This window comes from Myodes glareolus, chromosome 6, assembly GCF_982192425.1.
Source record: "Myodes glareolus chromosome 6, mMyoGla1.1, whole genome shotgun sequence".
In the NCBI taxonomy this organism is placed as follows: Eukaryota; Metazoa; Chordata; class Mammalia; order Rodentia; family Cricetidae; genus Myodes; species Myodes glareolus.
The window spans coordinates 96,955,316-96,981,057 of NC_142031.1; the positions used below are offsets into that span (position 1 = coordinate 96,955,316).

Here is a 25,742-nt window from a genome sequence, read left to right on the forward strand (position 1 = left end):
CGACCACTGTGCCCTGTCTGTGAATTCCCAAAGGCAGAGGCGACTTCATATGCATCCCTCGTCCCCAAGCGCCGATCACCGTCCTTGGCCCAGAGGAGGTGCTCAATCATTTCTGTCAGGTTGAATTAAGACAGATTAGTTCCTCTGGAGCAGACACCCAAGCTTGGATTAGCTGCTCTGAAGTGGTCAGCAGGACCTGATTAGGATGCCTGGGACCAAGCTTCTCCAGGGCAGGGGGTACATTTTCACATGGGCCCATGCACCTGTACCTCTAAAATAAAAATATAAATTTGTCGTATGTCAGGATGGTACAGACTCCCTAATCAGGACTTTTCCAAGAGATAGCCAAACGTTTGGCTCCCCCTAGAGTGACTGCAGCTGGTATTGGACATTGGTTGGAATTAGAATAAGACACCAATACAGGATCCTCTTAGGTAGGCAAGGCACCCTGGCAGCACCCTGTACAACATGCAAACTATGCTCAGAGGTTGTGGCCGCCCAAGGCATCTTTAAGCAAAGCGTTTCTCAGCACATGTCACTTCCCCCGTGACGTCTCCCTCTGGCATAACTAGCTCTGTTAGCACAGTCATTTATCAGGATCCATTGCTGCAAGCTGGTTTTGTTAGCCATGGCAGTGGGGATGGTATAACTAGGTCTGCCTGTGGGAAAGGGATCATGCACTTGAGTTCTAGATTCGACAGAGTAAACCTAACCATCATCCTTTATGAACTCAATTGGCAAGCATTTTCCAAACTCCCAGGACCTTCCCCAAGCATCTAGTTGACTAAGCTTTGGAAGTTCCCCAGCCCCAACCTTTGAGAGTCTCATAGTTCATACGTGCAACTCTCGGGGAACTTGTCTGAGCAACCACCATCGCCAGGTGGTGTTTATTTTAGAGGTACAGGTACATCGCCATCGGGTTTTCGAATGCTCTCAGTGGGTGATAGAATGTAGAGTCCTGGTCCGAGCATGCGCTAGGTGGGGAACATGGAGGAGGAAGCAGATGGGGTCCATGTTCTGTTCAGCTTGTCAGTGGGCAATTCCATGAAGGCAAGTCCCTCCTTAGCATACCAACTTCTGTGCAAGATTCTTTGGGGGAAAAAAAGCAAAACTCGATTGATGTTGGGCTCATCAAGCCGGTTTCCCTGATATTCTCAAACTACGAGGTTAGAGAATGGCCTGAGGACCGGCACGAGACACTGGCATCTTAGAGGCGTGTGCTGCTCACTGTGAGACCTTACAAGGACAGGGTATGGGACTTCTGCTTTCAGGGCAGGCGGTACCGCCAACCCTAAGAGGAGACAGGGACGTGTGTGGGGGCTGTGGGGGCAGTTATCTGTGAGGGGCTCCTCTCAGGAGACCCCTGGAGGCGCATTCTGAGCCATGGAATGCCACTCCCCGGGTCTAACCACAGAGAAACCTTACTCTAGCGCTGGCTCCCCCAAGTACAGCAGCCATGCTTCTCTGCAAAATAGCTGTCAAGGACACTGCCCACCGGACTACCCAGTGCCTGTCTGCAGGGAAGGGCTAGTGTCACGACCTCCTCCTGGGATCAGGCCTAGAAAACACCCTGCTTACCCACCACTTCAGCTGCTTTCTGCTGTTGATCTAACAAAGCCTCAGTACCCGGAAGACCAAGGAAGGTGCTCCATGGTAGCAGTTTCTAGTGCCTAGACTTCGAACATGTTTAGTTCCTATTATCTCATGCATGCACACTCGAAGGGATCACATCTTCTCATAGTCCTTCTGGAAGTGGAGAACACACCTCAACTGTTGCCATGGGCCTCCTGGGGCGGGGGGGGGGGGGCGGTCCTGCCAGCGCCAGCCATGGTGAGAAGGGGAGGAAGAAGCATGCTTTCTGTCTACTAGTAATAGATGGAGGGAAGCAGCGTGACAGAGACTACACCAAGAGATCAGTGCCAAGACCGACCATGGTGGCAGATGTCAGAGAGTGGGTTATCAGCAGGACCAGAACCCAGGGCAGGCTCGGGACAAAGACCAGGTAGACATGCTGTGGAAAGGAGGGGCTCAGAACTCAGAGAACCGCTACTGAGTCAGGTGGATTTGTCCCTTGGCTCCTGATTCCCATCTCACGCCCATTGTTCTTCTGTTTTGGACCAGGGGCTGGACATTGACGCCACCCAACTGCAGAAACTTCTTAACCAGGAGTTCCTGACAGGTATGTCAGCTCTGAGCCCCACTGGCTCCAGCCCTGCCCACCAGGTCGCCACCCTCAAAGGCACTTCAGTCCTTCTCTTTCCTCAGGGTCTCCAGGGGACACTTTCTCCTTGGACCAGTGCCAAAGCATCGTGGCTCTGATGGATGTATCCTTTGCAGTCATCCCTTCCCGCAACCCTAGGAACCCGCCTGCCCTGAGGGCTTCCCTGGGCTTCTAGTCAGGTCATCACATGGATCCGGGGCATGTGCTCCCTGCTTACTCTAGAATCTAGCTCATCGTGGCAGCCATAGTCACCACTGAGCAGACTGCCGGGGCTCCTCAGGAAGGGCGCTTATAAAGTTTGCAGCGGCCCTCGGGGTTCAACAGCTGTTATCCCATTGAACAATGAAAGACGCAGAGGCCGCAGAGGTCAAGTACTTTTGCCCAGCTTCCACAGCTAGTTAAAACTACACAGGGATTTGAAAAAGAAGTTTTAGCTTCCAAGCTTTCTGTCCTAACCGCCTCCTGTACTGCATGCTCCAGTTAGAACTATTTTCCCTTCGCCCTTTCCTTCAACACTGGAGAAATCTTTGCTGTTTGGGTTCCTTCTCAGAAGGCCCCCAATGTAAAAAGATAACCACTGAAAACTCTCAGACCTCCTTGGTCTGCATGGCACGGCAGTGGCGCCCCCTTGTGGCCCACATGACATTTTTGCACGTGTAGACAGTAGCCTTGAGGCCATTCAGTGGCTAGCCCAGTTCCATGGCCACAAGGAACGGGACCAGAATCAAAGGTTAATTGCTAAACTCTCTCACCTTAACACCCCCTCCAAGGGGACCTCCTCCCCTACCCGACCGCTGTCTCTCTCCTGGCCCGAGAGACACTGGCCATGTAGGATGAATCCCAAGTCTAGCAGCTTCCCCCCAGGCTGTGGCTGTCTCCAGAGAGAGACAGATCACCCCCTCTCACACTGTTAACAAGGCTGGAGTGTGAATGCGAAGCCAGCTATTGTAGAACAAGAAGGCTTCTTGATGGAATCATAAATCAGTCCTGTCTTAGCTGACTGTGGTCTGGAGTCACACGGAGACACAGAGGAATCCAAATGGCCCTTGCAGCCCTGTGGCCAGGGCGCCTAGCCGGGGGAAGAAAAGAAGGGACCAGAAAAGACCTGTGTTTTGTACTGGGAAACTGCAAACGGGGCCTCCCCTGGGGTTGAGGGCTAGGGTAGGGTGCTAGCGCTCATAGTTCAATTAGTTCTCCTGCATTAGCTGCTTACTATAAGGGGAAGCAGTTCATAGGAATACATAGGAAGCATCCCAGTTACACACATGCCCCAGCGACAGCACATTTACCCACCCACACTACCTCCACCTTGCAAGCCCCCTGCATGCTCCTCCCCAGCCTCTCCTGCCAGAGAACCTAGCCCAACTGGTGAAGGCCATGCTGTGGTGGGGGTGGGGGTCCCTCTCATCTACTGGATAGAACTGAAATTGATGCCTCTTTCTCAGGGTGCCTTCCTTTTTAACAATGCATTTTATTTAGTAAAAACAAATCTAAACCAGGTCACCTTGAGATAGAGTGGGAGCCAGCTGGCCTGGGGCCAACATGGCACTGGGTTACTAGCTGAAGGATGACGCAGCTCTGGCTTTGCTGCTGGAGCAAACAGCTCCCCCTCTCCACTGCCCTCTGGACTGTTTGGTGCTTAACTACTCCTCCAGCTGAAGGTGAACGGGCGACTGGATCAGTATGAGTTTGCAAGACTGTGGAGTCGCCTTATCCAGTGCCAGGTATGGTCACACTCTCAATGACATGACTAACGCTCTTATTTAACCCAGCTGAGCAAATACATATTGGGTGTCCCACCCTGGGGTATGAAATGATGGGAAGTATCAGCCTGTCCCCAAAGTCACCTCACGTTTTACTTAGGGAGACGTACACGCAACCAAAGGCTGAAGGGCTGCCAGAGAGGCAGGGTGAGGAATGTTCTAGAAGGCCAGACAAAAGAGGATAGCATTGCCATGGTGCATGGTGTGTGTGTGTGAGTGTGTGTGCGCGCGCGCGTGTGTGTGTGTGTGCATATGTGTGTGTGTTGGAACACTTATTAGTCAGAACCCATCTGTTTCTATCCCAATGCATCTGTGGGAGGACCTACCAAAAGAGATGTGGTTGGCCCATGGCCTCCCATTGTCCTCAGGACAAAGTCTGAATGCATCAAAGCAGCACACAGACCTCCTGAGTTGAGATTCTAATTTTAAGTCCAAAAGACGTCACCTTTATTCATCCTACTTCCTCTGAAATTCAACTCTAAGATGCCTTGCTGTCCCCGATAAACCCTAGGCCTTTGTTCCTCTGCCCTGCCCTTCCTCTCTCCCATCTCCATACCCCAAGCCTGGCCATTGCTCATCCACCCTAAAAATACAGGAAGCTTTGGATATGCCTTCCCTTCCAAATCTTTTTTGCCAGCCCCTATGACCAATTACTGTCTGCTCTGACTCCTCATCTTCTTAGCTGAAACCGATACCTGTAGAGCAGGTCACATTGTCTACCTTAATATTTTGCACCTAAAAAGAACTTTTCCCTATTTTAAAAGTTGTGCCTGTTGATGATAGAGAACATAGACGAGAAAAAGCAAACTCAAAAAAAAGAAACCATGGTCTTGCCTCTTGCCAAAGGGAAAGCATTAAGACCCAGCTAATATGTTCCAGAGAGTGTCCTATAGTAGGCACATCTATACACATTAAATAAAAGTATAATCTAGTCAGGCATGATGGGCACACCTGTAATCCCAGCACTTAGGAAGCTGCAGCAGGAAGAGTATGACTTTGAAGCCAGCTTTGGCTACATAGAGAAGCCCTATGTCAAATAAAAAAAATGAGTGCACAAATACATATAAGCATATACCTGCAATCAAGCTGCTTTACAAAACAAAGAGCACCAATATATTATATGTCTAATCATGTCTCTAGCTCTGAACATTTTGAAAGACTGAATTAAGTATGCCCGTGTGAATTATGACAAGATGCATCCCCTGACCCCTGACAGCGGACCACTGGGCTTCTCATCAGACACTAGAATGGTGGACAAGGTGTAGTTGTTTGTTTTTTAGTCTTTTCTCTTTTGCTCTTCAGGGGCTCACCACCCAGCCTCCAAATAAATACACGGAGACTTATTACATATAAATGCCCGGCCTTAGCTTGGCTCGTTTCTAGCCAATTTTTCTAACTTAAATTATCCCATCTATCTTTTGCCTCTGGGCTTTTATCTTTCTCTAGTTCTGTATATCTTTTCTTTCCTTCTCACTTTGTATCTGGCCCCTAACATGTTTCTCCCTCTTCTCCTATTTATTCTCCCTGCCAACCATCCCTGCCTATTTCTCTCTCCTGCCCAGCTACTGGTCATTCAGCTCTTTATTAGATAAATCAGGTGTTTCAGACAGGCAAAGCAACACAGCGTTATAGAGTTAAACAAATGTAACATGAAAGGATGCAACACATCTTTGCATTGTTAAACAAATGTTCCACAGCATAAACAAATGTAACGCATCTTCAACTAATACTCCACAACAATGGGCTCCTCCTAGCCTTACATGGCTGGGTCCTCCAGGGCAGGGTCTTCCTCATGTTCATCTTTCCCCCAGAGACCTCCACGGTGTGGATAACACAGCCGTGTTCAGAATTGCTCAATAAATGACCTAGCTAATCAGCGACTAAATGAATGAGATAATGTAATGGAAATCACCTGAAGTCTGTCTTCAAACCTATCAATAACCAAATAAGCCCAAGGGGAGGTTCTCAAGCTGCCGTCCTATAGTTATTTTCCCCACCCCAGTTGGCCTTGTCTTGCATACCTGGGATTTGCTCTTTGGATGTGGAAAAGCTCCCAGGAGGCAGCAGTGTGTACCGACCCGAGTCAGACACTCTGTGCTCAGTCCTGGGCAGCTGCCCACTTAATCCAAGACCTCCTCGAGGAGGTGCGCCATGGACCAGGATTCCAATAAACACTCGACAGAGAGAAAAAGCCTCCAGGATAAGCAAGAGTGATGCAGCAACGACTACTGCAGCCATGCTGGGGCCAGGACCCAGCCCCAACCTATTATTGGTCTTTTCTATACAGCACTCCCTAATGGGCAAGTGAGAGGATTCAGAGATGAGCCTGCACACTTAGGTATGAGTGAACGACAAGCATTTCATGATTGGAACTTTATTGGTGTTTGCTCCTTGGCTTCTTGTAACAAGCCTAGAAGGCAGGCACTGTAAATAGCCCTGTACTGCAGATGAGGAAACCGAGGCCTAGAAAGGTGATGTAACTTGATGAAGATTAGTTCCGTAGTTGGTCACGAGCTGAACTGGAACTTCAGCTCAGAGAGATGATCACCTGTTCCGTCTGTGCACTTAACTGCTGGACACAAACTCTTTAGAGCAGTTGTTCTCAGCCCGTGAGTCATGACCCTTTTGGCAAACTTCTGTCTCCAAAAAACATTTCCATTACGATCATAGCAGTAGCGAGATTACAGTTATGAAGTAGCAATGAAAATAATTTTATGGTTGGGGACACCACAACATAAAAACTGTATTAAAGGGTTGCAGCGTTAGGAAGGGTGAGAACCACTGGTCTAGAGAGACGCCTTGGGACTTCCCAAAGACAGCCAAACTTCCCATGGGTCTGGAGTGAGAAGAGAAAAGGAAAGATGGTTGCAAGAGAGGAGCTTCAGGTCCAGATGTGGCCAGAATAACTGACTTAAAGGATGTGGCCATCCCCATTGGCCCCATTCCCTCCCCTACCTCTCTGAAGCTGGTCCCTTGTACACTTTCGTAAAGTGGCTTCTGGGGATGGAGAAGAGACTTACAAAACCTCTCCCATTCACCTCCTCTGGGTCCTCACAGACTTCTTTCTTCTTTCCCTCCCCTGCCCCCATCAGCATGTTTTCCAGAACATCCAGAGGAGCCCTGGAGTTCTCCTGAGCTCAGACCTGTGGAAGGTCATAGAGAGTACAGGTAACAAGGGGCTCATGAGCCTGGTTGACTAAGGGCCGTGGGGCATGTGTGAAGTCCTATATTCTCAGCCTTCCATAAGCAAGGCTGACACAGTGAGGGTGGGCAGCTGGGAGAAAAGAGAGCTCTAGCTGTGTGTCCTTCCCTACCTACACTGACCTTCACAGGTTCCCAGCACTTGCAGATAAGAGCCCCGCCTCCCACCCCCGCTGTAGCCTGAGCAATCCTGTACCAATTTCCCTCCAACCCGGATCTTATTGAGTCAGGGAGGACCACGTGACTGATGACCTATGAGGGATGGAGCTCATCTTCCATGAGCTTCCAGCTCACTGTCTGGGCTGTCGGGGTTAAATACCCACTGCAGGCTGGGCCTCTCACTTCTCCCTCTTCACATAAAGTTCAGGGCTAAATGAAACCGCGCAAGGCGAGAGCTTTCTGGCCTGGGGCGATGACAACAACACTTTAGGGTGCAGAGTGCTTCATAGGTCACCACGGACTGTTCACATCGCCTCACTCCATTGGCCGCGAACTGGGAAAGGCAGGAAACATTGCTTCTTCCATTCATGTGGGGAAGACAGATCACACAAAGGTTATGTAAGAAAATGGCCACCTTTCTTAATAAACCGTAGACTCGTCTTCCCCCAGGTTAACTCTGGGAAAAGCGCCTCCATAATTCTTCTTCTGACGCTCCTGTTACAGAAAGCAGCAGAAACGCAAAACACTGCTCTCCACTTGAGCAGAGCTCCTCCCCTTAATTATGACAGTCACTGTGCACCCCAGCGTCACAGGTCTGCAGCATAGCAGAAGGCTGAGAGACTCAGCTGAGCTGCCTCACAGTGCCCTGCCAGGCTTGTGAGAACTAGGAAGGCTCAGCTTTCCCTCCATTTCCAGCAAGTTCCAGGGCGTAATTTCTGACTGGCATGGGGCCACACTTGGAGCACCATTGCAGAACCAATGAAAGACGGAATCACCAGAGCAGCCTAACTGACCCAAAGTAAAACAAGGGGGTGAAGTGGGGACCACTTCCAATTCAACTCAGAAGCTCAGAGGTTGGGTAGGTAGCTGTCAGGAAAACTCAAGCCCCAACTGCAGGCATTTGGTTCCTATCTTATCAGCTTTCCCGCAGAAGTCAAATGTGACTCTAACTACATGTGGCCCATGAGCCCCCAAGCTCGTCCCTGCATAGATTTCAAGTGTCTGCCTGCTCACCAGAGCGATAACTGTTGGCCACTTGTCATCTGTGTGGTTGGCGACTATAACTAGAGATGCAAGATGACAAGGTCAAAGATGGCAAGGGCAAGAGGCTTATCTTCTGCCCAGTCGAGGCAGCCTTCTGAGTTGTGGTCTCCCTTCTGTGTCCCAGCCTTTCCTTGGTGCCCATAGAACTGAACCTTCATCTTTCAGGGAGACTACGCCTGCCTACATTAGCAGCACCCATGTATGGGATTTATAGGGAGTCATGACATCTAGCTAGAAGACAGTGTAATTGATCACCAGAAGAGAGAAACCTGGCAGAGGCAGGGTTGGACTTCAGCTCTTATGTGTCCTGGCAGCTCCATGCTGCATGGGGAGTATCTAATTATTGGAAAAGACAATGTGTCAGTGTCTTGAGTCCCTTGAGCTGGCCTCTGGCTGAGCTGCAGGCTTGCAACACTGGGACACAACAGCCAGCAATCAGGAGAAAAAGGCCAGACCCTGAGTGAGGGGTACTGGCTGACCTACTGGACTGAGCAGGAGATGTGGTGGAAGGCTGCTAGACACTCGTGACAGGTTTATTGACCCACATGAAACAGAGGACCACCCCATCTTCAGTGTCCGCTTAGCTCACCAACTCTCCTTCCCATCCCAGACTTCCTTTCAGGCATCTTCATTGGCAACGAGCTGCTGAGTCTCATGACACTCCGGTACAGCGACAACGCTGGCCGAGTCAGCTTCCCCAGCCTTGTCTGCTTCCTGATACGGCTGGAAACCATGGCAAGTGAGTGAGTGACCCTGGGAGCATTCTGTAGACCTTCTCAGTGACCCATGAGCTCAACAGATGGCCAGGAAAGCATTGATGTCCCCAGACCTGGGTGAAGACTCAGGAGCAGGCAGGCTGGTGTCCTGCCTGAAACTCCCAGATCTAAGAGTGAGACTCTCCATAGTGCTGTAGTGAGGAATAGGGTAGAGACTGAGGTCTGCAAACCCCTGAGGCGGCTGCTGTGAGCTTAACACCTCCGAGAAACCAGCTGGCCAAGAGAAAGACTGGGACCCTCCCCAACCAAAGTCAACAGAACATTCTCAATAGGAAAAGAAAACAAAAAAAGCCCATAGCATGCAAATTTGTGTGGTACCTGGTGCTATGCAAATGACACAGAAAGCCTTACTACCCTCCTAACACCATGCCGTTGAGATTCTAACCTTCCTCCAAGTTCTGGCCTGCTTCCTCTCTTGGAAGTTGTCTTACTTTCCTTCACCGTTGCTATGATAAAATACTCTGACCAAAGCAACTTGAGGGAAATGAGGTTTTGTTTGGGTTTATTTGTTTGGTTTTGTTTTCTGGCTCACAGTCGCCGGTTAGAGTCAGGGAAGACAGGTTAGCCAGAATTTGAAGCCACTGGTTATATTACATCTGTAACCGGGATGAAAGTGGCGAATGCATGCCGTTTCTCTACTTACACGGTCCAGGATCCCAGCCAGGGGATGGTGCCACCCATGGTGGTCTTCCCACCTCAGTGAATATAGGCAAGGTAATCCTGCAGAGGTCCATTTCTCCTGGTGATCCTAGATTCTGTCAAGTTGTCAGTTAACACTGATCATTACAGGCATGTTTTCTTTCTCAATTAAACAGTCTCTGCCTCTGCTTTTCTCCACATGTCTATCCATTTCCGTTTGTTTGTTTTTAATTCCTGGACACAAGGACCTGGAAATTCCAGAGGAGACCGACCAGTCTCTGATAACCAAAGACAGTGCCATCATCCCTGTGCTCCCCATCCTCCCTTCCACACTCTTTTCTGTCCCTACAATTCCAACTCTTTTAGCCTCCTTATCCTGTTCAGGCTCTGACTCAGAACAAGGTTCAGTTAAATCCCCCTGCCCCTCGTTCCCCAGGTTATGTTTAGAACCAAAACTACTCTTTAGTCATGCAGTGAAGAATTTCAGTCCCTAGTGAAAGAACTTCACCCAAGTGAATACCTGGGAGCAGAAGGTCTTTCCTCGGCCATAGAACTCCAAAGATGGAGGCCAGAGGGTCCCACACTTTTCAGCAGAATAGCTTTTGCTTTGTGCGAAGTCCTAAGCTACAGTGCAGTTCAAAACAGCTGTTAGGAATGAGGGAATGATAGTGTGGGGTCCAGAAACACCCTGCATCCTGATACCTCCACAGTCATGGGTTCCTTCTGAGAAGCCCAAGGCTCTTGAGAAGGTAAAAGCGAAGCCTGAAGTAGACTGGGGAGACCCCTAACTGTGCTCATTTAGAAAAATCAGTTCACTGGCTGTGGCAGCACACCCCTCTAATTCCAGCACTCTGGGAGGCAGAGGCAAGTGGATCTCTGTGAGTTCAAGGCCAGCCTGGTCTACAAAGTGAGTTCTAGGACAGCTAGGTCTACACAGAGAAACCCTGTTTTAAAAACCAAAACAACAAACAAATCAGTTCAACACACCCCCCCCCGCCCCGACACACACACAAGACAGAGTGGAAGGGGGCGAGGTACATGGAATCAGGAAGGGGAGAGATAAGGATAATCACATCTGTCCCGACGGGAGACCCTCAAGCCACCCCACAGCACAGAGCTAGATGAAACGGGAGACCAGAGTAAAGCACCTGCCAGGGACAGTGAAGACTTACGACCGCCTCTCATCCCGTCAAAATCTTTCTACCTCTACCCTAGAGGCATTCCGCAACCTCTCCAAGGATGGCAAAGGAGTCTACCTGACAGAGATGGAGGTGAGGCACCTTCCCCTCCCGGAACCAGGCACAGTCCCAGGCTACCATCTCCTGATCCAGTTCCAAGGGTCATTTTTCTCCCCAGGGTATTGAATAGTCCGTCAAAGGCCAGCCAGGCTGGCGGGGTGGGGGGTGGGGGCTGCCTCCAATTACTGCCTTTATATATTGCAGGCTGCCAGGCTGCTTTAGGATCTTGGCAGAGAGATTTTATTTTTTTTCCAATAGCTTAATAAAGCAGAGGATTATGTGGGAGTCATAAATCCAAGAGAGAAGTAAAGAACAGTCCACCAAGCTCACTGTACATTAAGACTGAATTTTAGAGCCATCTAACCAGTCAGCTGGTCAACCCCCATACACCTCTCCCTGCTGGGCTATTTAGAAAATAATATATGCCCTTCAATTGCTCAGTTGGTGGAGTGGAGGATCGTAGAGGAGTTACCTAGAAAGTAGAGGGAAGACATGTTGTGGCAGAACACTGAGGGTAGAGAGCTGGGGAAAGGCACTGATACTGAACTGAGAACTTCTAAGGCAGGGGTATATATTTGCCCTGATCCACGTGAAATGAACCAGATTTCAGAATTGGTTACACAGGGCTGGGGCTCAGTCAGTGAGTACTTACTACACAAGCATGAGGACCTGAGTTTAGAACCCTAGCACCCACATAAGAAGCCAGGCATGGTGATGCACACCTACAGTCCCTGGAGAGGTGGAGACGGGGGGGGGATTTGAGGAGTTTGCTGGCCAGCTAGCCTCACCCAATTGGTAAAGTCTGGGTTCAATGAGAGACTCCATTTCAAAAAGTAAGGAAGACACCTGGCAGTAACATCTGCCCCTAAACACATAATTTACATATACATGAATCTCCATACATGAAGACTTACACACCAGAGAGAAGGGAGGGGAGAGAAAGAGAGATACCCATTCTAATGATGACGCTTATTTCTCAGTGGATGAACCTGGTCATGTATGGCTGAGGTGAGGAGTCCAGCTGAGTCCTCTGGACCAGGTAAGACATGGCAGCACTGGGGTCCTTTCTTCTTCCTCTGAACAGTGTCCCTCTTTCTCTAAAAGTGACACAGAAGACTCCCTGGAGACAGCCTCTCAGAGCCACAGGAAAGCTTATTTTATGAGCCAAGTCCCTGCTGCTCGTGGCTCCTGGGTTTCAAGGCCAAATGCTCAGATTTTCTCCGGACACATTCATGAAGAGCACAGCCTGAAAGTCGTGAATGAGAGATTTACAACATTTAGTTAATGTTCCAAAGAGAAAGGGTGATGACTCATTCCAGACAGGGTCTAGAAGTGGTGAAAACAGAACACTGCAGAGCTATGCAAACACTTGACCTTGGGGGAAAGGAGAACTGGCCACCCCAGCTCTACCATTGCCTAGCTGACTTGGGTCAGAAGTGGATGTGTGTAGTCATCAGCATTGATACTTCTAGACTGTGCTCATCAACAAGCACATTGCCATTTCTTCTGGACTTCTATAGAACAAACTAGAGTTACAGAAAGTCTGTTATCAGATTGCCTAGTCCTGCCCATAGCCGAATTCTGACTGAGTGAGTGTTCTAAAATTCTGACGAGCTTGAGAATTTATGTTCCCATTTTCTGGGACTCTTCAAGTCTATGTATTCCTTATTTAGAGACAAGCATCTAAGTCTCTCGAAATTTCTAACACACTTCCACAGAAACTCTACCACCTAGAACACTGTAGAAATAAAGACTGGACATTCCAGACCTAGAAGTCCTTCAACACACTTTTTTGCCTGACCCAAAGTGTCTCTTAGTTAGTTATCGCTGTTGGTTCTTCATGGGACAATACTGTGGTCAAAGCCCTCTCTACAATATACTTGTGACTGTGACAAAATGCTTGACAACAGCAATTAACAGAAGAAAAGGTTCATTGATGTGGAATATCCTTTTATATGTGTGTTGCTTTTATCGGTTGATGAATAAAGCTGTTCCAGTCAATAGACAGGCAAAATATAGCTAGGCCGAAAATCCAAACAAAGATACAGAGAGAGAGAAGGTGGAGTCAAGGAGATACCATGTAGCTAGCCACTGGGTCAACAAGATGTGAGGTAACAAGCCATGAGCCCTCAAGCCTCATGGTAAAATATAAATGAATAGAAATGGGTTAGCCTATAGTTATAACTAGCCAGTAAACTCCCTAAGCCATTGATCAAACAATAATTATATTTAATATTTAGCCTCTGAGTGATTATTTCATAAGTGGCTGCAGGGACCCAATGGGCAGAGAGAACCCATCAAGTGGGACCCAGCTAGCAAAAAAAAAAAAGTCTCCCATCTACAGTTTGTTTCTGTTTGAAAGGACATGGTAGGGAAAGTATGGCAGTGGGAACTCGGGATGGCTGGTGCTTTGCATCCACGGGCAGGATACTCAACTGGTTATAAACACATCGTTTTTGTTTCCCAGCCTCCCAGACCCAAATAATTAGACAGAAACTACCTCAGTTACAATACTGTTTGGCCAGTGGCTTAGGCATATTCCTACCTAGCTCTTACATCTTAAATTAACCCATTTCTATTAATCTATATATCGCCATGAGGCTGCGGCTTACTGCTAATGTGGCACCTTTCTCCTTCGGCAGTTACATGGCATCTCATTGACTCCGCCTACTCTCTCCATATATCTCTGTTCAGAATTCCCACCTGGCTTTACTCTGCTAAGCCATTGGCCAAAAGAGCTTTATTCATCAACCAATAAAAGCAACACATGCAGAGAAGGACATTCCACATGAACTAGTTTTCTTCTTTTTTTTTTCTTTTTTGTTCAGTGTGGGACTGTTCATGGGATGGTACCTCCCCAACACATTCGGAACATGTCCTACCCCCTCAGTCAGTTCTCTCTGAAATACCCTCTCTGGAAACACCAAAAGTGTACTCAACTAATCCCATAGATGTTTCTTATTCCAATCAAGTTGATAATCAAAATTCACCACCATGCCCTCTGAAATGTTGTTGTTTCTGGACATGGTCTTTGTATAATCTATGAATTGTGTGTGTTCCTGGAAACTATGAGAAAGGTGTGTTCATTATGATATAATATTTCTGCATCAATACTTCCTGATGAACATTTGATGGTTACCAGTGATTACAGATTGACAAGAGTCAATTTTACTCAGCTGCACTGAATTCCCCTTTCGCTCCTTTTAAAAACAGATCATTTCCAATTTTATTGTGCCTGTCAAAGTCTGCATGGGTTTTAATGCAAAGAATGACTCTTTAATTGTATCTTGAAGCTAATTTGGCGCACAGGGTCTACATCCTTGAACTTTTGAAGTCTCGGAATTCTCTCTATCTTGTCTCTTTTGGGGAGTCCCAACTCTCTTTTCCTTAATTTTTCCAGTTTCCTGTTCTGAAGACTGTACAGGGAGGGGGAATAATAGGAGGTGCATATGTATTTATCTCTTGCATTAATGTCCATCATGACCCTGAGAGTGGACCCTCTTCCTTGTCCCTAGTCACTCTCTGACATCATAGTATCACACATATGCTCTCACACGTGGCTCATGAGCTGCAATGAGGAACTGGAGGTGGCGAGATGAAGAAGCTCTGCCTGAAAATGTACAAATCCACCTGCTTTGGAAATGCTCCCTCCTCCTTCCCCCTCCTCTGTTACACAGCATCTCCCTCTGGGGGTGTTCCGTAACTCATTACCATCACCTTTGCAAGGACCTGATTGAACAGATTTTCTCCTCTATCTTCTGAATACTAAACTGTTCTCTCTCTCTCTCTCTCTCTCTCTCTCTCTCTCTCTCTCTCTCTCTTTCTTTCTTTCAGGTTTTCTAAGCCTCATTCAAGCAATGCATCTTTGAATTTCTCCTACCTCACAATCCCTTCCAGTAGCTACCACCTTCTCCTCCCATTACAGCCAAACTTCATAAAGGAACTTATTGTCTCCACATCCTTGCTTCCTACTCTCCACAAACTACTTCTGTCTGGATTTCTTAGAAATCACTTGTCTCCCTAAATATTGCATTGGTTTTTGAGTTTATTTTTTGGTATCCATTCATATCCCTCAAATCAATTTCCTGAAGCCAGAGCTATGCTTTTAAAGTTCAAATTCATTTACTGCATTCCCCAAGTTAAAAACCCTTCATATCCCCCTCTTGCCATACAAGGTAATTCTAGAGTCCTTAACATCGATCCCTGGATTGATGTACCATGTGCCCCTGCCCATCCCTCTGACCACACTTTTTTCCTTTGTCTACATACACTACGCATGGATAATACCATTGTTTTCTATGGTCTGCTATTCCCAGCCTTGGCTCTCAGGTCTTTCTGTCTGCTCTGTCCTGGCTATTAGTAATGCAACACCTACACTTTCTTGCTGTAGCCCGGCTGGCAACTCCCATCAAATTTCTCACATACCCTTCCCCCAGTTATAAAACTCAACACCTAATTTTCCTGTTGCAAATTTTCTCATTTTTAGAGAAATGCAATCCACAGCATAAAGTTTACCCACTTAAAGTATGGAGTTCAAGCTGGGCATGGTGGTACATACCTAGAAATCTAAAGTTCAGGAAGCAGAGGTGAAGAACCGTACGTTCCAACCCAACCTGGGCTACGTCATGAAGAGACACTGTCACACAAAAGTGCTGCATTTGTGGCTTTAGCATAATTGCAGGCCTGCAGGACCATTCCAACAATATCATTTTAGAGCATCTTCATCTCCACATGAGGAAATGTGATACTCGCCTAGCAGTCACTCCCCAGGCGCATCCAACCTTTAGTCGTAGGAAAGCACTAGTCTACATCATGACTCTGTGGATTGGCCTATTCTGGGTATTTCATGCAAGTAGAATCATGAAATGAGCTGCCCTTAGTAACTGTGTCTTTCACTTTGCACAATGTTTTCAGGGTTCACCTACATTGAAGCATGCTTTAGTCTTCATTCCACTTTAGTTCTAAGTAGGATTTCATTGATGCTGTGTCATATTTGATTCATTATTCAGCAACTGGTAGATGTTGAAGTTATTCCTACTTAGTGACAACTATCATTAATTAACTTATTGGGAGTGTTTGCAGGCCAGCCTCGAGGAGGACATGTTTTCACTGCACTTGGCTATATCGCTAGGCCTTAGGATCACATGGTAACTCTGGTGACATCCTGGGCAGCGGCTTGCCTTATCATCTTCCTGCCAGCAGTGGATGGAGTTTAAGAAGCATTCAGTATTGTCTGTCTCTCTGGGTGTGAACTGGTACCTCACTGTGGGTTTGACTGGCACTTCCTTGATATCAAATGATGCTGAGTCTCTTTCCCATTGATTATAGGTTAATCATATGTTTTCTTTAAAGAATTCTATTCAAATACTTTCTGCATTTTGAAGTTGATTATATTATTATGATATATTAATATCGTCTTGGCCCTGAGTTGTAAGAGTTATTTTCATACTTTAGTTACTAGTCCCTTATTATATATACTGTCAACGTTCATCCTGTTCTTTAAAGTTATCTTTTCAATTTTTTAGTTTTAATTTTTGTTTAGTTTTCAATTAAAAATTGTTTCCATTTAACATATTTTATCCTATTTACCCTCTCCCAGTTCCTCCAGATCCTCTCCACTTTGTATTTTTGTGGGGTTTTGCTTTGTTTTGGTCTTTTCAATTTGGGGTAGGTATCGTTTGAAGTTCATGAGATTCTAGGTTTGATGAGGTCCTACCTTGCCCATTTTTCTTTAGTTGTTTGTTCTTTGGGTGGTAGCTCTCAAGATCTCCAGCCTTGAGTCACAAATGGTTACTCCTGAGTCTCTTGTAATATTTTTTTTTATAATTTTGCCTTTGTCATTTAGGTTTTTTAACTATTTTGAGGTAATTTTTTGGCTGTATATAATGGGAGTCTAGCTTTGTTCTTTCACATGTGGTCAACTGGTTTTCTCTGCCCCCGTTGCTAAAGAGACTCTGATCCTGCTGTCTTTGAACATCAGCTCATCCTCCTGTGAGGATTTAGTTTATATTTGCAGTCCTATCCTGGGGCTATGGGGGTGATAGAGATCACAGCAAGTATTCAATTAATTGGGAAATATATTCACAACATTGAGTTTTTGAATTTGTAGATACAGAACACACCTCAATTTTCAATCTTTAGTTTCTCTTAGAGACGCCTTCCTGTTTTCAGAATGGAAGGTCTGTGTGCCTGTGTTAACTGATTCCTGAGTTGTGTGTTCCTTTGGATGCTATTGTGAGCAAACTGTTTTCTTACCCCTTCTCAGCTATTCATTGCTAGTTTTTAGCAATATGTTGAGTTTTGTATACTGATCTTATATCTTACACCTTTTCTAAACTCATTCATTAGCTCTGGTCTTAAAGGGGTCCCTATGGATTTTAAAGATATAAAATCATATCTGAAAGTAGTTTCATTTTTTTACTTTCCAAATTGTATCTGTTTATCATTTTGGGTTTTTGTTTTGATTTTTTGTTTGATTTTTTGTTTTTGTTTTGATTTTTTCAGTTTGGGGATTTTTTAAGCCCTTGATTTATTATCCAGGATAGGCCTTCTATTAGAATTTTGAACAGAAATTTAAAAACAAACGAACAAAAAAAATGAACAAACCCCCAGACATCCTTATGTTCCTGATCTTGGCAAAGAAGCCCAGTCTTTTACTATGCCATATAATGTTAAATTTTAAGGTACTGTTTTAGGGGAATGGGAATGTAGTATTTTTAATGTTACAACAAATACTGTATGATGGTGTCCCCATTTTATAACTGAGAAAGTTGTTCAGGGTTGCAAGGCTAGTTAACAGTAAGGGGGGATAAAAGCTAGGTCTGTAGTTTCCTGCTGTACTATGGTACTTTTCCCACTATATGTGCAGTGGTTGAACTGTATTGTGTTCCTGTCTAGATGACAGTTTATTTAATATTCAGAAAACATTGCATCTAAATTTCATTCAGAAATGAGTATTCCAGAGCCATGCACATTTGCGTGTATGATGGATTTTTCCTTTTTTATTATTTGAAAAATTTATACATGCATATAATGTGTTTTGGTCAGATCTATCCCCCATTGCCTCCCCTATAATTCCTCCTATGCCTCCCCAAGACACTTTCCCCTTCAAAGTTAACGTGCTCAAAAAAAAAAAAAAACCACTGAGTCTACTTAGTGCTGTCTATCTGTCTATAGGCACTTGGATGTAGGACCACCTGCTGGAACCTGACTATCCTCTTAGGGGCCACATCTCTGAAGAAAACACCCTCCCTCTCTCAGCAGACTGAGAGAGTCCCTCTCTCACCAATTGCCAATAGTTCCTTATCTAGGGTCAGGATTTTGTGACTACCTCCCATTTCATGCTGCAATCTTGTCTACCTTTACCTTGCATGGTAGCTTCTGTGAGTTCGTATGAACAACGTCCCTGTCGAGTCTAGAAAACAGTGATTTATAATAGTGTTCCACCACCTCCAACTTTTGTGTTCTTTCTGCTCTCTCTTCCGCGATGCCCCGAGCCTTGGGAGAAGGGGTGTGATAGTCCCATCTAACTTTGAGTTTTTAAGAGATACCATCCATCAGGTTAAGGGACTGCTCGTAGTCGTTAAGGGTCTGTTTGTAGTTGGCTAATACACTTAGTTATTTGCTCCATGGCCACATCCCCTGACATATGCTAAGCCTGCCCGTGTCTTAATCGTGGCGACCTCAGCATAAAGTAAACTGTGGGCAAAGAGAATCACTCGGTAACCATTTGCCAGGTTTCCAAAGACACTGTGCTTTCATTCGATTTTATGTTAATTAAAATATAATTACACCTCTTTCCCACTTTCCTCTCTTCCCTCTAATCCCTCCCATGGCCCCCTCTTCGTTCCTTCTTAAATTGATGGCTTCTTATTTTATTATAATTACACATATTTGCACATTTTTATTATAATTACACATATTTATGCACATATAAATGCACAAATATGTAACTATAACCTGCTGAGTCTGCTGAGTGTTGCTTGTAAGTGGGTGATTTCAGGGATAAAGAACTAGGGAGCTCATCACTGGGAGAGAAGGGCGGCCCCTTTTCCATCAGTCACCAGTTGCCTGTAGTCCTTCTGGTGGGTGTGGGACCCTGTGAAGCCTCCCACTTCCATGCTAATGCACCTACTGGTATTGTCACTGTTCGGGTCTTGTTTATTCAGCCATATTGTTGTTGGAATAGGCAAAGGATTTATTATGTTTACTAAATGAGCTTCTTCCCCAGAGAAGGAAGAAATGAAATCCTGTTGCCAGGGCATTCTGTTTCTGGGTCACATTCTATAATATATACAAGAAGCCTTTCATGTACCCTAGACTTGCTGAATAGGTTGGCTTGTACTACTGGTTAGAATCATGTTTTCCTCTGTTTTTCCGTCATCTCCAAACTCATTTCTGTCTTAGTTTAGGGTGTGAGTAAGCACAGTCAGGCTGAACAACTCCTCTACTCTCCCCCCCTCCCCCAAACCCATTTGTTTTTGAAGAAGGCATGTGCCTCCACTGCCACATTGCAGGTGACATTTAGGATAAGTTATCGAGCTCAGAAATGCTAGTGGGGCCCTGAGACAAGGGAGGCCATGTTGATCTCAGTTGATTTCAGAGTCTAGGGGTTTAACGCATTGTGAATCGCATCTTGCTGAGAGTTTATCTAGCTAATGCCATCTGCATCCATGTTGGTGGGCTGACGATATGGCAGGAGAGTGCCTTCCAACCAAGTTAGCATTCGTACAAGTTTCCAGTGTACAGCAATCTTGAATCTCTGGGAAAGTGAAAAACGGGCAGCAATGACCTTGATCTTGCTGAGGCTGTCAACTATTCCTCAGAGTGAGTTTGCTTCTACCCCAACAAATCCATCCCTCCTAACCTTCAGACCAAGCGGTCCCTCTGAGATGACTGGCTAGACTTTGGGCTGATGACTGGCAACACAAGAGATGAGACCACCCGAAGTTTGGCTCAAACTCTCCCATGTAGGTCATATTAAGAGTTGGGAGTCTGGATTTGGTAATATGAGACCTCCAGATCTCACTTAAAAAAAAAAAACAAAAACAGCATCTAGCTTTCTGAGCTGGCTTTGCAAGAGAAATGAACTCAGAGGAGAAACGAACATGTACCCTCTAAGAGCAGAGTCGGGTGGGTGGGTGGGTAGGGGTGGGAATCCAGACCCGTGAGCTCCACCAGTAGAGAAGTACAGTTAGCCGACTTAGACACAGTGCAGAGGGCAAGCGGTCCCTGGAGACGCAGAGGGGTGAGCTGAGGGAAGAGCAAACCATAATAGTGCCTTGGACGGCTTCGCCATGCGAAACGCTTTGAAATTCTGCTGGAGACTTTAAGAAGAATTATTAAGATAATGACAGACTATCCAGACCCCAAAAAAATGAGGCAATTAGTAACTCCTGGAAGAACAAAAAGTTACAGAAGAAAGGAAATGTGATCCAAGAGTATTTCTTCACTCAACGGTGAACAGTACATATATAATTGTAATAAAGTAGAAATTAAATATTGATTTAACAAAAAGTGGAATATAAATATGTTAGGAGAATGAAAGAGAAGATAGAAATACCAAAGTGGGCGAGGAACTCCCAGCCCCGGCTCCCATCACAGAAATCGATGGGCATTTGAAATTGACAAGCGAGGGAGCCGCTGTCTGAGCTGAGTGTTTAGAAATGGGGAGAGGAGCTTCCAAAGCAAGTCTGAGGCGAATTGAGGACAGGAAAGGACGCAGTCGTCTGCCCCTTTTCCTTCATGGCTTGTGGTAATGATTGAGTTTTCAAATTATATGTGTTAAATTGAATTCTTAGTAGAAGATAAATCTAAGAAGCCTGAAAGTCAAATGTTTGGGTCTTGGAAGAAGAAACCAAATGGGAAGGAAACTGGGGCTCCTAACTGCCGTGGGCAGAGACAAATTCTAGCTGCAGGAGAAATAGCTATGCAGGGCAGTCACTTACTGGGAGCCGCATACACTTGAGAAGAGCCGTTCATCTGCGGAAGTCCACAGCCGGCGGACTGGGGCACACGGAGGGCGGAGGGCAGAGGGCAGAGGGCAGAGCTGCCTTTCTGATCTGCCCTGGGGAGGGCAAAACAGTCGCTGACTCCAAGATTCTGTCATAGTGCCGCAAGCAGGCACGCACGGAGCCGGGCGGACTGTGGCTTGGATTCCAGCTGCGGGCAGAGCAGAGCAGATGAAAAGTGGCTTCTGGGGTTTTAAAGAGAAGAGCGTCCCATCTGTTGGGGGGACCATGTGAGGGAGCCAGTCACTCTCGCGGGAAACGCCCAGGCTTGCTTTGCTACACTGGTCCAAAGAATGGGGCGAGACCTCCAAGGTTACTTGACGAAAGGAACAATTTCTTTGTTCCCCTTGGACCTTTTGCCTCTAAGTGTCCATGTCTTTCTCTAGGACAAGCTCCCGGTGGCCACTCAAGGAACTGACTTCCTCCTCCATGGAGCGGTGCCAACCCCTGTGGTGGGTCTGCAGTTAAACCTGGCATTTGAAATGGAGTCATGGATGTTTTGCAAGAGACTGGGCCGAGTACCTAGCTGAGTCAGGCTCTGATAAACCCCAGGCCACTAGATCATCGAGCACTTTCAGACGTCAGTAGCCACTTCCGGGAAAACGAAGCAGGACGTGTCCGCTGTGATAAAGGAAGAAGAAGCTTATAATCCACTCCGATCACTTCCCACCATCTCTCCGGATCCATGTCTTGGAGAAAAAAAAAAAACAGACTGATGGCGCTGGTGACCCAGGAATGGTCTGTTCAGTGTCGTTCTCCAGGAATCACATTTTTTATACCTATATGTTACTTATTTCACAGCTAAATGGCGAAATAAAATGTATTCCCACAAGGGATTGTTGGTGTGAAAGTAGAATCGTAGGTCTGGTTTTAAAAGTACAGCTGGGGAAAGGGCAGTCCAGCCAGTGAAGGAGGCGCCTTCCTCCTCGTTCATTGTGTGGTCCTTGGGTTTCTCAGAAGGGTCATTTTGATCATGGTCATTTCGGAAAATAATCAGGCCAGACCATACTCTGGAGTATATGCTGGCTAAAAGCTCAACTCTGGAAGCATCCCCCAGTGCGGGGTGGTATTGGTTATTTTCCTCGTCTGTGTGGCAGAATACCTGATACAACAACTCAGGGAAGACAGATTTATTTTGGCGTAGTGTGTCATGAGATTTTAGTCTACTGTGGTGAAAAGGGGACAGCAGTGTTCACAGTGATTGGAGCATGGGACACAGGTTCCTCACCCCATAGTGGACTAGGAAGCAGAAATAGTAAGACCAGAACCTAGAGCCAGGCTATATAAACTTTGAAACCCACCTATCAGGTACATCCCCACCACGTGAGGGTCCCACAACCCAAGAACAGCGCCACCTGCTGGAGAAGGCATATTCATTCAACACATGGGCTTCAGGGAGACATTGTGTTTAAAGGCAATAGGAACAGCACTTGTGTGTGGAAAGGACAGGGAGATGAAAACCTTCCCGAGTGTGACTTTGTAAAAAGACCCCATTAGAAAACAGATGGCGTGGGCAGGACTGCTCTGTCACACACACACTCATGCCAAGAACAAGGTCACCGTTTGGAAGTGACCTCATCCAGGACATAAATAACACAGGCCACCGATGTATGCATTGCTGGGTGTTCTTGGTCATTTCGTGCCTCCTGCATGGAATTTAGAATGAAATAGCGAATAGGCTGAATTTCCCTGTTCCATAAGATCTTTAACATGAAAAAATATCAGGCCGGGGGTCAACTTAAGCTCTGCCACAGGGGAAAATCCCAGAAGACTGAAGCATGTGACCTTCTTTTAAATATGTATACATTCCAGCACACCTGCCCTCTTGGCTGCCTCAGCCACATGTTGCCCTGTGCACCTTCTGAGTCTGTTTGGGTTTGAGGAACCAAGAAAGAGCAGTTCATTTTACAGCCATTGGGTCAACAGTGACAGCCCAGGGGGTTGACCGAGCCTCTTTTGCAGTGACTAGACTGGTGTCCACAACCTTTCAGGCCAGGTTCCTCCCCTTGAGGCTCTGCCTGGGAGCCAGGCCTTAATTTTCTCATTAAAGTAGCAAGATATACGGGGAGAGGTTATTTGGTCAGTTGATTGAAATGTTGACACACAGAGCCATATAGAGTTCCAGAGGACTCAGTGGGGCTACAGTGGCCAACAGGACATATAGACTCTTCCTGCCTGGAGTTGGACGATCCTTTACCCCAGTCCCCCAGCAGAGAACAGGCCAGCTCGAGTGTATTGCTACTGTACCTTCTCAGGGTTCTTTGTGTCCCTCAGCAAAGGTCAAGAAAGTCCTGATGCAAGGACAGTATGAGGCAGCAGGAGCTTCAGGTGCTCACAGTCCCGTGTGTCCCATCTAATCACAGCCAGATTGTCACAGTGCCCTGGTGACAAAGCCTCTGCCTCTATCGTCCATGGACCTGGAGGCAATGAGAACAAAGTTCGGCTTCATTTCTGCTTTAGGGAGAAGCAAAACTGAAGGAGTCCCTCTCCCCATCCCCCAAAATAAACAAAGTCACTGAGTATACAGTTTCCGCTGCTTTCTGTAGCTCAGCTTCCCTGGGTAATGTGACTCCCTCTTCTGCCTTCCAAACACCGCGCACAAGTGCATCTCGACAGCGGGCCTGCAAATGTATCTGGAACTCTCTGCAAAGTCAATTTCAGGCTTCCAGCCCCTTCTAGCTGGCAAGGACTACAGACAAGAGTACAAAATGTGCCTGGTGCCAAGAGATAGTCACCTGCACAGGTGGAAGGGAAGATGGAGAGAAAGAAGGAGAAACAAAGGGTGGAAAGACCTAGAAGGGAGACTCGAGAAAAAAAAAATAGTAGTCAAGCCAAAGAAGCAAGGCAGGAGCAATATAAGCAATGCTAGAAGAAATCGGACAGAGTGCAAACCAAAGAGGAGTGTGGGGGAGGGAGATGGGCATGCATGAAAGCTGTAGGCACCCTGCAGGTAAAGCCCTCCCCCACCCGTGTGAAAAAGAAATGTGGACCTGCTTGTCACCCACTCACCAGACTTAACTCTCCAACCTTCAAAGCCAAGGCTTCTGCAAAGTACTGTGAACAAAATCAATCTGGAATAACTCGTCTTCAACACAAAACAAAGATTCTGATCGAGAAAATTCTAACCCAGGCCTGGGAATCTGAATTTTCAAAGCTCCCGGGGAATGGATGTGGCCCTTGAATGACACATCAGAGCCCCTGCTCTTCAGTACCACTGAATGGGGTGTCTCTCCCAGCTGTAGGAGCCAAAGGGGGCAGAAACGTCCGGTGAATTCAAGCATAAGGTTCGCTCTGATCAGAGACCCCACCCCCACCCTGCTCAAGACACAGGCTGCTACCCCAGAAAGTGCCAGGGTCCCTAACACCGCAACTCACTTTCCCCTTTCCTTCTGGCTTGCAGAGAACTAATGTCCTGGTTGATTTTCTTGCCCTAAACAAGCTAATTAAGCAATATTCTAACAGAATCCATCACTCTGACAAGGTTGTTGATTAATGGTCCCCCAGCCAAGCCCAAAGTGCTTAATATCCCAGCAGAATGGTCAATAAGGAGTGCAATGGTGGCTCACAGCTGCCGCAGAGCAGGCCTGGCCGCATCAGAAAGGACGGGTGCAGAACGGGCAGTGGGGTAGAAGGCAGAGGAGGAAAAGGAAGACTGGCTTGGGGGTGCACGGACGGGAGTAACTCTAACCTCGGGCAGCAGTGTCCGACCTTTTAACACCGTGACATATGGTCGTCATCTACAAATGTATTTGGACACATTGGGTTGCTCTCCTGAGACTTGGGTAGCCTGCATACATGGAACTCTATATCCCTCCATCTGAGACCACAAAACGTTCTCAGAGTACAAGCCTGAGTAACTCTGGATCACGGAACGACTCCATGCAAGGTAGATGAACACACAGTCGCTTCTTTGGTTTTGCAGACGTACTAACTCCATTAAGGTGAGACAGGCGGGTTGATATCTTTGAGAGGCAGATTTCAAGTCCAGACTGATAGACCTTTTTATTTTCTTCACCCAGAACACTATCCCAAACACTCTGGTCCCTTAGAGTCTTCAGTGTTGGGAAACCTGTCCTTGATCAAGCAGAACATGATGAAATATTGCCCCCTGGTGGTCACAGTTGCAGCTTCCACTCTTCTACCTTCCTAAAGTTCTGCCCATTGTGAAGATGCCCTTTAATAGCACCTTTCAGAGTTTTCCCAGAGAGGGGTGGTAATGCTGCAGCTGTCCTCTTCTGGGTGGTGCCTGCATAGTGTGCAGAACCATCAGTAAGCCAGGCCCCGGTCTTCTCTTTCTCAGGCAACTGACCTGAGAAAGGTAGGAAACACCCCATGAAGCTACAGATGCATGATTTAGAGCAGAAGGCATTGTAACAGGAGTGGGAAACACTGGCATTTGGACAATGTCTTCATGTGACTTGCTTGTGCCTGAACATGTATATACCACTTCCATTTGGTATGGGATTGTCTGTGAAACTGCCGCATCATCTTTGGACCCTCTGTCTTTTTTTTTTTTTCAGAAAGAGTGGGTGGTCTTGGCAAAGCACCCTTGGCCAAAGAGAGGGGCAATGACCTGCTGCCTAGCCGTGGTGCCCCCTCATACATGCACTGTATGTCGATCACATGCCAGGGCATCTTACATCTATACACGTGTCCAGTTCTGTCCAGTTACAAAGAACACAGCATACAAC

At 46.7% G+C, this 25,742-nt stretch overlaps 1 protein-coding gene across 5 annotated transcripts in view; it reads left to right on the forward strand.

Annotated features, from left to right (window-relative positions):
* Positions 1-21,887, forward strand: part of Capn13 (calpain 13) — an 89,776-nt gene extending 67,889 nt beyond the window's left edge. For 4 of the 5 annotated variants that reach the window (XM_085691252.2, XM_085691254.2, XM_085691251.2 and 1 more), the window contains 7 exons: positions 2,122-2,179; positions 2,266-2,324; positions 3,877-3,945; positions 7,077-7,152; positions 8,999-9,127; positions 11,019-11,074; positions 21,438-21,887. In XM_085691252.2, the coding sequence (XP_085547378.2) occupies positions 2,122-2,179; positions 2,266-2,324; positions 3,877-3,945; positions 7,077-7,152; positions 8,999-9,127; positions 11,019-11,074; positions 21,438-21,581 (591 nt within the window). In that variant the 3' untranslated portion in view covers positions 21,582-21,887. Of the gene's footprint in view, positions 1-2,121; positions 2,180-2,265; positions 2,325-3,876; positions 3,946-7,076; positions 7,153-8,998; positions 9,128-11,018; positions 11,075-12,021; positions 12,081-21,437 lie in introns of all 5 variants that reach the window. The other variant, XM_048416293.3, reaches the window with a different exon arrangement.
* Positions 21,888-25,742: the final 3,855 nt, after the last annotated feature.